Below are 12,912 nucleotides of genomic sequence, written 5' to 3'. Positions count from 1 at the left end.
ATATACTGAACCATCACAATTGGCACCAGGTTGGAGTGAGGGAGGCCATAAGATATGAAAGAGAAAAGCTGGCCCCTGACCTTATGCAACTTATAGCTGTTTTGGGGATTTTAAGATTTGAAAAGATAACCCAGAAGGCTAGTAGATTAGTGACATTTGAAGGTGTGATAGAGTAAGGAAAGCTCTGGACTTTGAGTTTAAAAAGGCTGGGTTCAGTTCCCGGGTCTGCCATTTACCAGCTGTATGATCTTGGGCTTAACCTCTCTGAGAATGCAAGAGCATCACCTGAATAATGATTATAATGACAGCTTGCTCCTGGGATTATGAACATTACATGCATTAATGTATGTGAAAACATTTTAAAAACTATTGAACACCATGAAAATGGCAATAACAATTTGGTAACCCACTCCAGTACTCTTGCCTGGAAAATCCCATGGACGGAGGAGCCTGGTAGGCTGCAGTCCATGGGGTCGCAAAGAGTCAGACACGACTGAGCGACTTCACTTTCACTTTTCACTTTCACCCACTGGAGAAGGAAATGGCAACCCACTCCAGTGTTCTTGCCTGGAGAATCCCAGGGATGGGGGAGCCTGGTGGGCTGCCGTCTATGGGGTCGCACAGAGTCAGACACGACTGAAGTGACTTAGCAGCAGCAGTAGCAGCATGTGCAAATTTACCAAAAGACAATATATCTCAGAGATGTCTTAACTACTTTTTGAAAGTAGTTGAGGTTATTGAGTAAGTTGGTAAACCCTGGTTAAAAAGTAAACCAGTTTAGTAAGTGATACAAGAACTGAGGTGCTCGAGTAATCCCTTCAGGGAGAGGAGGGTGCGAGCTGGAACTGAACACAGGGGAGAAAGACCCAAGACAGGGTCTGTGGGGGAGGGGAACAGAGCTGGTGTTGAGCTGGGAAGGTGACAGCTCAGGTAAAATGGTTGGAAGGAAACTGAGTTGAGGCCCTGTGAGGTCCTCGCAGTGCCAGGCGGAGGACTTGGACTTGATCTTGTTTTCCCAGGGAGGAGAAAAGCATTGTGAGAGCAGGATTTTAGGGTTCTAAAATTTTAGAAAATGTGGCCATGGACAGTGCAGAGAAAATGTTGGGTTTAAGCTCCATGGTATGGGTGTTGGGAGATGGGCCTAATGGGATGAAGAGGAGAAACAGGTGCAGTGAAGGGTGGGAAGGACCCTGACAGCAGGGCGGCCATGGTCAGATGCTGCAGCCATCAAAGAGCATGTTAGGGCAGGCGCAGCCCTGGCACTGTGAGACCAGTGGTTCCTATTGAGAGGAGGCGCAGGAACTAAACGCCAGTGAGCTGAGCAAAAAGTGAGTGAGGAGAAAATTCACCAACTTACTTTCTCATTGCAAAAGATCTTTATGAACAGTAGGAATGAAGTAGGAAACATGACAAAGACCTGCCCTCCAGAGGTGATAGTCCAGTGGGGTGTGTCCTATATTGACAGATTGTGCTGATGGTTAAGAGCTGGGCTCTGCACATAGACAGCTGAGTGAGCTGAGGAAAGTTTGCTTAGGCTCTCAGTTTCCTCATCAATAAAATGGGCATAATAACAGCGTAAGCCCAGAGGGTTGTGATGAGGTTTAAATGAAGTGTGGCTGCCTGTTAAGGATTTAGTAAGATGCTGGTACATAGAAGGTGCATACAGGTGCACACACACATACCCTAGATAGGGGTAAGCACAGCGTGCTCTGGATACCTATAGAAGGCCTACAACCTGGACAGGATTGCCCAGGAACTCAGCAGGTGCCAGTTATTTGCTCGTTTGGGAAGTCTGGGACTGGAAAGAGGCAGAATGGCAAGAAAGAGAAGACAAGACTGCTTTGGTACACAGAAGGTGCCAAATAAAAGTTCCCTCCCTCCAATTTGTAGAAAATTTGTGACCCATAGAGCACATATGCCATTTGTGAGAAGTTGCTTGTTTCAGACAGAATCTCCTGGAGCACGTGATTGGTAGAGAACTTTAAAGGCATCCTAGCCAAGAGTGTTTGTCTTTTTCTTTTAAACTGGAAGATTTTTGTCTTTATGATTCTGTCCTGAAGTTGCTCTCAGAGGACTTACCACTGCAGCATTTCCATAGCACAGAAGGCCGTCTCCTTCATAGCCCTCTTGGCAAACACAACTCCAGATGCCGGAGGAAGTAAGCTGACAGGTTGCCTGATACAAAGGAGATGAGAGAAGTGATCTGCTTTCCTAAGTAAAGCATTAGATCTGAGATGTACCTGTGAATACTTGGGCTCTGTCTACAGTGAAATTCAGGACTGAAAGATTACTAGAAGTAACCCACAGGCCCTCAGCCCTTCCTGCAGGTTTGGTATAGCTCTTAAGGAATCACAATTAGATTCTTTTCATCCCTGTCAAGATTTAGTGAGCAGAAATCAGGACACATGGTTAATGTGAATTTCAGACAAACAAAGAGGCTTTTGTATACATATGTCCCATATACGATTTGGGGGCATGCTTGTGCTGGAAAAGAATTCACTGTGTATCTGAAATTCAAATTTAACTAGGTGTCCTGCACTTTATTGGGCAACCCTATGCTCATTCTTCCACAGCTTGGAATGAAGTGGAAGTTCCAATAACCTATCATGTTTGGAATATCAGGGCTTAGTCAGCCTTAAATTAAGACTGTTGGAGTTTCTTCAGCTTTGTGAAGTGCTCTTATGACTCTTGGGTAACAGATACTGTAGGGACATCTCCCATTTTTTCTTCTTTGAAAATCACCCACCTCCCCACATATACTAGGGCTGGGTCTGGTAGTCCTGCTCATGTCATCCTACTCCCTGGCAAGCACTGACTGGCTCATATGTGGACACCTGGACCCAGCTGGGCTGGAACCTTTCTGGTCCAGACCCTGGTCAGATCCTTTCTCCTATGAGTAAGAATTAGGACATGGGATGCTGTTGAGTTAGTGGGCATCACTGGTAGATGTCCCTCTAAGAATGGGAGTCAGATATTCCAAGATGCAAAAAACTGCACTTAAATTTGAGAGAACGAGACAGAGACAGATACAGAGAAAGTAAAGGCACAGAGAATAGCAAAATGAGAAATTGTGTGGTCTCAGAGGATTGATGGGAAAAGTTGCCTTGATCCTGATTCTAAGCCCTTGGGAAGTTTTGCAGTTCCTGCCTATGGAGATACCCTGGGGGCATGTGTCCAACAAATTCCTTTTTTGCTTAAGTTGATTTTTGTGGATTCTGTTATTTGCAACCCAAAGCATTGTGATTAAGTGTTTTCATCGGTTCTGATGCTGGCTGCTTAGTGATGTTCTCTTAAAAACATGACCATGACCAGCTCTAACATCTGTGCCTACTTTTCCCTAATTTAGACACAAGGCTCAACCTACTCTTGAATGGGCATTTTCACCAGTAATTTGGGTTAAACTCTGTTATGACATTCAAAATGGGAATCTAGTTACCCTTTCAACTATTCTGTTGATTTAGAATTGCCAGATTTAGCAAATAAAAATACCAAGAATGAATTTTAGATAAGTCATGAATAATTTTTTGTTTAGATGGGGAAACAGTGGAAACAGTGTCAGACTTTATCTTTTTGGGCTCCAAAATCACTGCAGAGGGTGATTGCAGCCATGAAATTAAAAGACGCTTACTCCTTGGAAGAAAAGTTATGACCAACCTAGATATCATATTGAAAAGCAGAGACATTACTTTGCCAACAAAGGTCTGTTTAGTCAAGGCTATAGTTTTTCCAGTGGTCATGTATGGACGCGAGAGTTGGACTGTGAAGAAAGCTGAGCACTGAAGAATTGATGCTTTTGAACTGTGGTGTCGGAGAAGACTCTTGAGAGTCCCTTGGACTGCAAGGAGATCCAACCAGTCCATTCTGAAGGAGATCAGCCCTGGGATTTCTTTGGGAGGAATGATGCTAAAGCTGAAACTCCAGTACTTTGGCCACCTCATGTGAAGAGTTGACTCATTGGAAAAGACTCTGATGCTGGGAGGGATTGGGGGCAGGAGGAAATGGGGACGACAGAGGATGAGATGGCTGGATGGCATCACCGACTCGATGGACATGAGTTTGAGTAAACTCCGGGAGATGGTGATGGACAGGGAGGCCTGGCGTGCTGCGATTCATGGGGTTGCAAAGAGTTGGACACGACTGAGCAACTGAACTGAACTGAACTGATATAATATTTGGGTCATGCTTGTCCTGAAGGATTGTCATTTATTTGAAATTCAGATTTAGCTGGGAATCTTTTCTGGCAATTGTGTGTTGATTCTTCCATGCTTTGGAATGGAGAGAAATTTGCAATAATTACTCACATTCTGCTTAGGGACTCCCTTTGGGAGTAAGAGAGATTTTGTTCATTACTGGGCCCAGGTAAAAAATAATCCAAACTTCTTTCTTTCTCAAGTAATTGTTTTAAAGTACTAATGAGAAAAATCAAGTAACTCACCAGTGGATGACATTTCTCAGTTTGTTCTAAGCATGATGTTATTGGTTCACAGTCAATCCCATTGCCTTGAAATCCTTTTTTGCACTCACACTCATTCTGTAATTCAAAGAGCAAAGTAAAAGAGACTATTGAAAACAACAGACTTTTATACCTTGCCCTCTCACAGCACCAAGAAATGAAGTATGGAAACCATAGCTGTTTGGCCCTTTTAGAGAACACCAGTAATGTCTTTGTTACACTCTGACTCCAGAGCTGTTGGCCTTCGCATTCTATGTTACATTTCCCAGTCTAAAGCTCCTTGTCACTTTCCTTTTTAAAAGACCTTTAAAAGGTTTTAAAACTTTTAATTTTGTATTGGAGTAGGCAATGGCACCCCACTCCAGTACTCTTGCCTGGAAAATCCCATGGATGGAGAAGCCTGGTAGGCTGCAGTCCATGAGGTCGCTAAGAGTCGGACACGACTGAGCGACTTCACTTTCCCTTTTCACTTTCATGCATTGGAGAAGGAAATGGAAACCCACTCCAGTGTTCTTGCCTGGAGAATCCCAGGGACGACGGAGCCTGGTGGGCTGCTGTCTATGGGGTCGCACAGAGTCGGACACGACTGAATCGCCGCCGCCGCAGCAGCAGAGCTGATTAACAATGCTGTGATAGTTTCAGGTAGACAACAAAGGGACTCAGCCACAGGGACAAATGTATCCATTCTTCCCCAAGCTCCCTCCCATCCAGGCTGCCACATAACATTGAGCAGTGCTCCCTGTGCTATACAGTAGGTTCTTGCTGGTTGTTACTTCTTTTTTGAATTCCTTACCCTAGAGGGACCATATGGAGATTTATCTCAGAGAGACCCTAAAGAACATTCCACTGAAAAAATTGGCCCCTTCACCTAAGAGGGAAAGATGAAGTAAGTTATGAGGCATCCACTTAGTGGAAATCCACGCACAAGGCCACTGCTGGTCTATAAGGCACGCTGTGTAATTTTGAACAGTCATCCCCTCTGAGCAGGCAGATCTGAGTAAGGAAGGTACCATCTCTACGTGAACAACACATGGCAAGTGGCTCAGCAGGCAGGCAGTTTCATCATGCAAAAACAAATGCCCCCTCCTTCTGGGAAGGTTTGGGTCCACACCAGGGTCCACACCTTGGCGAGCAGGGTGCAGGCTGGGTTTCAGCCCCGGCTTGCCCCATAGGCTGGATACTTTGTGTAGCGTACAAACTACAAGGAAGCAGCGGCCCCGATCATGCAGTTATTAAATATGATAGTGATGGGTTGTATGACTAAATGGGGAAATGTGTGTGCTAAGTACAGAACAGGAACCAAACAAAAATGTAATGGATTGCAACAATGGAGAGGAAAATAAAAACCTCTGCATTAAAAAGACCAGAAGGAAAAAATACATCAGCACACAAATGGTGACTGCGGGTACACTGTGAATGGTGTTAATTTTTCTCTTCACTTTTATTCCCAAATGTCTTCCAACATTATTTTGAAGTTAAAAAACTTAACTTAAAAAGAAGTAATCATTTCAACAAACAGAGGTACTGAGTGGCCATTATGGAACCAGCAATGAACCTTGAAGCTGCTTTCTCTGAAGCGAGGAGGACAAAGCATACCAAGTAAGTAAGAAGAATCCGATCTTTAACAAACACTGGAAAACAAGAGATGCTGTAAGTTTTATGGGTGAAGTGGCACATGAGATGCTTCTGTGATGAAGACCAGAGCTGTTCAGAGGAGGGGGGATGAGCTGGCAAGATTCTTCTGGGAAGTGTGGTGTGGATGGACCTTAAGAGAGGGTGGGAGGAGTGGGGAGTCCATGCAAACTGAGGTCACGTGTTAGAGAAAAAAGAACGGAGGTGGGAAAGCAGGAGCTTTTGATTGGAGGAGGTTTACTGAGGGGCTGGTCTAGAGAGTGGTTACATTTAGAGGTGATACAAGATGACCCACTAAGTTGTGAGAAGAAATGAACAGAACCTCTATTTATGAATTTTCATCTTTAAGGGTTTAAGTATTATTTGCTGTATATGCTTTATAAGGTAAATTGGGTATCTTATATGTAAATATATGCTCATTTATATATGTAAATATATGCTCATCTATACAACTTTACAAGTTAGGGCAAGACCTTATCAACAAGAGTGTTTAATCTTCTTGGGGTAGCACCTTCATGCACCCCCAAGACTAATATATTGACCCCAACATGGTCTGTCTTTTAAAATAAACATTCATGGTAATTAGGACTTTTGCCTAGTTGGAATATCTACAAGATTTCAAGGCAACTAGTAACATTACTGAGGGCAATCCTAGAATCAGCCTATTTTATTTCTTACGTAACACCCTAAAGAGTCCTTTCTCTTCCTCCATCACCCCCATTAGAAGTTTTTCATATTTGTTTGCAGAAAGGATGATAGAACAGAAGGGAACAGATACTATTACAGGTTGGATTGTGTCCCTCTCCAGACCTCCTCACTCTTATGTAGAAGTTCTGACTCCCAGCAACTCAGAATGTAACCTTATTGGAAAAAGGATTGTTAATATGAATTAGTTAAGATGAGGTCACACTGGAGTAAGGTGGGTCCCTAATCCAGCATGATTGGTGTCATTACAGAAAGGGGAGATTTGTACATAGGCAGGCACAGAGGGAGAAGGTCATGTGAACATGAAGGCAGAGATCAGGGTGATGCGTGTGTAAGCCAAGGAACACCAAGAGGCATGGAACAGATTCATCACCACGGCCCTTAAAGGGAACCAAACCTGCTGACATCACGATCTTGGACCTCGAGCCTCCCACACTGTCAGACAATACAGTGTTGTTGCTCTATGACGTCCAGTTAGTGATATTTTTTGACGGCAGTCTTAGCAAACTAATACTGACACCAAGAAATTGTTTTTCTTCCTCAAGTGCAATGTGGCAACTCTGGTGAGTCCAAAACGAATGGAATTGTTGGCCAAATGGTTGGCAAGAGATAAGAATGCAGTGAGTTCTTTTATGATTAGGACTTCTTCATGGCTACAGTCATGATACAACTGTCATCACCTCACTTGGAGCGAAATTAATTTCTAAGAAGTAGCTCATTCTGCCTCAGTGTCCCTTAAATGAGGTTAAGTGAAAGTGATCAACAAACTGTAGAGTGTTACGGAGAAATACAGAGTGAGATCAAGGGAAGACCAAGAGGGAAGTTCCGGAGTCAGACTGTCTGGGTGTGAATTTCACACCACAATTTGGTTTCTGTGTAACATGAGCAAAGTACGTAACTTCTCCATGCCTCAGTCTTCTTTTTTATGTAATAGTACCTGTACGGTAGCAAAAGCAAAAAAAAGCAAGTGGGATTACATCAAATGAAAAAGCTTCTGTAGAGCAAAGAAAAGCAACAATAAAATGAAAAGGAAACTTATGGGATGGGAGAAAATAGTTACAAATCATAATCTGTTAAGGGGTTAATATCTAAAATATATGAAGAACTCATATAACTCAACAGCCAAAAAAAAAAAAAACAACCCCTGAAAAACCAACCAAATTTAAAAAAATGGGTAAATGATCTGAATGGACATTTTGCCAAAGATGACATATAGATAACCAATAAGTATGTGAAAAGATGCTCGACATCACTGATAATCAGAGGAATGCAAATCAAACCACAGTGAGGTATCTCATCTCATATCTGCAAGAAAGGCTATCATCAAAAAGACAAGAAATAATAAAGTGTTGGCGAGGATGTGAAGAAAAGGAATTCTTGTGCACTATTGGTATGAATGCAAATTGGTGCAGTCACTGTGGAAAATAGTACGGAGTTTCTTCAAAAAAGTTAAAAACAGAACTACCATATGTTCCAGCAATTCCACTTCTGGATATTTATCTGAAAAATACAAAAACACTAACTTGATAGGATATATGCACCCCCATGTTCATTGCAGCTTTATTTACAATAGCCAAGACATGGAAGCAACCAAACTGACCATCAACAGATGAATGGATAAAGAATATGTGGTGTATGTATACATTAGAATACTATTCGGCCAAAGAAAGAGTGAAATCTTGCCATTTGTAACATCATGGATGGACCTTGAGGACACTATGCTAAGTGAAACAGGTGAGAAAAAGACAAACAACATATGATCTCACGTATATGTGAAATCTAAAAATCAAACAAAACCAAGCTCACAGATATGGAGAACAGATTGGTGGCTGCCAGAGGTGGGGTGTGGGTGAATGGGATCAAAAGGTAAAAGAAAATAACTGCCTAGTCATAGGTTTGCTGTGACAATTAACTCCTTCCCACTGTTACAAATGATTAAAGAGCTGCAGTAAGTTCTAGCCAGAGTACTTCTGTGTTTAGAGAAAAAAACAAAATCCACTGCAGGAATCGTGTTTCTGCTTTGCCCTCCACCTCATCACGCCTACCTGCCCGGGGCCTACATACAAGCAGGTCGCATTGTGGTGGCAGCCGCCAGCACTGGGCAGCGAGCAGGGGTTGATCTCTGAGCAATCTCTTCCATCCCCGGTCCATCCCTCATGGCATACGCAGGTGTGGGTCCCCCTGCCAGTTCTGATGCATTCTGCCTACAAGAGGAAAAGCAGCAACAAAGCCTTTGAAACCCCAGGCCAGCCACATGATCGTTAAGTGCAAAAGAAAGATTTTCAGAGGTCCCCTGAAGAGGTATATATTTGCATGGAGTACAAAGGAAATGATTAAAATACACACTTGCATTGAGATCGACAGAAAAGCTAAGATGATTTAAAGAACAAATTGCCTTGTTGTTGGCCAGCTAATGGCCAGCGTTGCTAACATCACTGCCATTTATTGAGTCAGGGACGGTTCTGAATGTTTTGCAGGTGTAAGCCTTCATCTTGAGAAAGGTACTGTGATTATCTCTATTTACAGATAAGGGAACTGAGGCTCAGAGGAGCTAAGTGACTTGCCCAAGGTCACACAGCCATAAAGGGGCATAAACCCAGGTATATAGGATGTTTTAACCCAAGCTCCTATCTGTACGAGTTCCAGGCCTTTCAGGATGACCACACCAGGAGGCTGAAGGACAGAGTGAGAAGTGCAAGGAGAGCTGTGCAGATGAGGCTGAGTGGGTGAGGCTTGTCCAAAGGGAGTCTGGAGTCGGGCAAGGCACTTGCACCTGATTTCACCATCAGAGCCAGGGCAAGTTCCCGAAGGGGTTTCAGCATGCAGGGGAAACAGGATCTGATCCACTCTGGCTGTGGCTATAGAGAAGCAGCAGGGACAGCAGTTATTAAACTGTAGGGAAGGAATGGAGGTGACCTTGGCTAGGTGGTGGTGGTGATATTCCAGAGTTATTAATGAAAGTGATGGTCAGTTTGGGGTACACTGCTGACACCAATAGGTCTTAAGGCAAGTCACTTGATGTCCCTGAGCCTCAGTTTCCTGATCAGTAAAATGGGAATAAACAACATCTGTTTCATTGGGTTGGTGAGAGAAGCAAATGAGATCATGTTACATGAAAGTCACTTGTAAGTTGTAACGTCTGAATCACAAGTTTATGACTAATGATCTAGGCTATCTGATTCTGTTTGTATTTTTAGGAGCCCAAGAGTCCTGGACCCCCAGCACATGTGGATTTCAGAAGTGGAGGGTCACAGAAAGCACCTGGCACCATCTTTAAAACGCAAGGTTCAAGCAAATACGCCTCATGCCATGAAGTAATTCAACATTGCCTTTGGAAGGCCTTCCTTCAGGATTTCCTAAAATACCCGGCAGCCTGGAGATAAAGGGCAGCACTCACATAGCGGCTGCAGCCCCCTGGGATTGATCCTGAACAAGGGTCCATCTCCACACAGAAGCTTCCATCTCCTTCGTATCCTGGTTTGCAAACACAGCTGCAAAGAAGAGTGAGCACACAGTCAGCCCCAGAAATATAAGTAGCAACTATCCCCACCCCACTCCCCAAAAGACCAGCTAGCTAGAGGTGGGCGGGTTCATGGCTCAGCACCCTGACGCTTTGCCCTTATGAGGGGAGCAAATGGCATAGTGGTCATGGCCACTCCTGGCTCTGTAGTCAGACACACCTGGCTGGGAATCCAGGCCCCACCTTTCAGTGGTTGTGGGACCCTGGGTGAGTCCCTTAACCTTTGGGAGCCTGTTTCCTTATCTGGAAAATGAGTTTAACATCTTTATAAAGCTATGTGTGAACGTGAAAATGTTAGTTGCTCCGTAGTGTCCGACTCTTTGCGACCCTATGGACCATAGCCTGCCAGGCTCCTCTGTTGATGGGATTCTCCAGGCAAGAATACTGGAGTGGGTGGCCATTCTCTTCTCCAGGGGATCTTTCCAACCAGAGATTGAACCCAGGTGTTCCGAATTGCAGGCAGATGCTTTACTGTCTGAGCCACAGGGAAGTCCATACAACCCCTTAGGAAGATGCATTTCTGTTGTACCACCATGGAGGAGCAAAGCCAGTCTCTCCCTATGCCGCCTGCAGACTGGTGGGGGAGGTTGGCCATAAACAGGGATGGATGCACTTAACTAGGCAACTCCAAATTAAGAAAAGTGAAAGTCGCTCAGTGTCTGATTCTGTGACGTGATACAGTCCATGGAATTCTCCAGGCCAGAATACTGGAGTGGGTAGCCTTTTCCTTCTCCAGGGGATCTTCCCAACCCAGGGACTGAACCCAGGTCTCCTGCACTGCAGGCAGATTCTTTACCAGCTGAGCCACAGGGGAAGCCCAAATTAAGAAAAGTGCTGCAAAAATGAGGCCAAGAATTCCTCAGGTCTGCATTTTCCAGGAAATTTTTTTGTGTAGGTGCTGCTTTTGAACCATATATTCCCAGAGAGGAAAATTTTCTCTGACTTTCCTCCCCCCAGCCCATTGCATATGTTCAGTTCAGTTCAGATCAGTCGCTCAGTCGTGTCCGACTCTTCGTGACCCCATGAATCGCAGCACGCCAGGCCTCCCTGTCTATCACCAACTCCCGGAGTTCACCCAGACTCATGTCCATCAAGTCAGTGATGCCATCCAGCCATCTCATCCTCTGTTGTCCCCTTCTCCTCCTGCCCCTAATCCCTCCCAGCATCAGAGTCTTTTCCAATGAGTCAACTCTTCACATGAGGTGGCTAAAGTACTGGAGTTTCAGCTTCAGCATCACTCCCTCCAAAGAAATCCCAGGGCTGATCTTCAGAATGGACTGGTTGGATCTCCTTGCAGTCCAAGGGACTCTCAAGAGTCTTCTCCGACACCACAGTTCAAAAGCATCAATTCTTCGGCGCTCAGCCTTCTTCACAGTCCAACTCTCACATCCATACATGACCACAGGAAAAACCATAGCCTTGACTGGATGGACCATTGTTGGCAAAGTAATGTCTCTTCTTTTCAATATGCTATCTAGGTTGGTCATAACTTTCCTTCCAAGGAGTAAGCGTCTTTTAATTTCATGGCTGCAGTCACCATCTGTAGTGATTTTGGAGCCCCCAAAAATAAAGTCTGACACTGTTTCCACTGTTTCCACTGTTTCCCCATCTATTTCCCATGAAGTGATGGGACTGGATGCCATGATCTTCGTTTTCTGAATGTTGAGCTTGAAGCCAACTTTTTCACTCTCCACTTTCACTTTCATCAAGAGGCTTTTTAGTTCCTCTTCACTTTCTGCCATAAGGGTGGTGTCATCTGCATATCTGAGGTTATTGATATTTCTCCTGGCAATCTTGATTCCAGCTTGTTTCTTCCAGTCTAGCATTTCTCATGATGTACTCTGCATATAAGTTAAATAAGCAGGGTGATAATATACAGCCTTGATGTACTCCTTTTCCTATTTGGAACCAGTCTGTTGTTCCATGTCCAGTTCTGACTGTTGCTTCCTGACCTGCATACAGGTTTCTCAAGAGGCATGTCAGGTGGTCTGGTATTCCCATCTCTTGAAGAATTTTCCACAGTTTATTGTGATCCACACAGTCAAAGGCTTTGGCATAGTCCATAAAGCAGAAATAGATGTTTTTCTGGAACTCTCTTGCTTTTTTGATGATCCAGCGGATGTTGGCAATTTGATCTCTGGTTCCTCTGCCTTTTCTAAAACCAGCTTGAACATCAGGAAGTTCACGGTTCCCGTATTGCTGAAGCCTGGCCTGGAGAATTTTGAGCATTACTTTACTAGCATGTGAGATGAGTGCAATTGTGTGATAGTTGAGACAACATTAAGACATCAACTGGTGATCCAAAGACCCAGTTTTCCTGTAAGATGTCTTTAATATGGGAGTTATTATTAATGATCTTAGGAAGTAAAAGAGATTTTAAAGGGTTGGAAAGTTGGTGGGTTAATCTTCATTTCTTTCACTTGAGTGATGGCAATTACTGGAGTTTCCATGACTGAAGACCTATGATGTACTAGCCCTGGTGCTGGGTGCTTGGGCATTCAGTTGATCTAACCTCCACAACTGCCCTGCCAGGTATGCAACCTCACCCTTATTGTACTGATGAGGAAAGTGAGGCTCAGAGAGGTTAAGTAACTGCCCAAGG

General features: G+C 44.1%; 1 protein-coding gene across 2 annotated transcripts in view; it reads right to left on the bottom strand.

The window, feature by feature from the left end:
* STAB2 (stabilin 2) overlaps positions 1-12,912 on the bottom strand; it is a 172,159-nt gene that overhangs the window by 88,191 nt on the left and 71,056 nt on the right. The window contains exons 24-27 of one of the 2 annotated variants that reach the window (XM_061417114.1): positions 10,188-10,281; positions 8,836-8,994; positions 4,436-4,531; positions 2,080-2,175 (exon numbers count right to left, since the gene is read on the bottom strand). In XM_061417114.1, the coding sequence (XP_061273098.1) occupies positions 2,080-2,175; positions 4,436-4,531; positions 8,836-8,994; positions 10,188-10,281 (445 nt within the window). The remainder of the gene's footprint in view (positions 1-2,079; positions 2,176-4,435; positions 4,532-8,835; positions 8,995-10,187; positions 10,282-12,912) is intronic. The other variant, XM_061417115.1, reaches the window with a different exon arrangement.

Source organism: Bos javanicus, chromosome 5 (assembly GCF_032452875.1).
Source record: "Bos javanicus breed banteng chromosome 5, ARS-OSU_banteng_1.0, whole genome shotgun sequence".
NCBI lineage: Eukaryota > Metazoa > Chordata > Mammalia > Artiodactyla > Bovidae > Bos > Bos javanicus.
The sequence above is the reverse complement of the archived record's forward strand: the minus strand, read 5'-3'. Positions and strand labels throughout refer to the sequence as shown.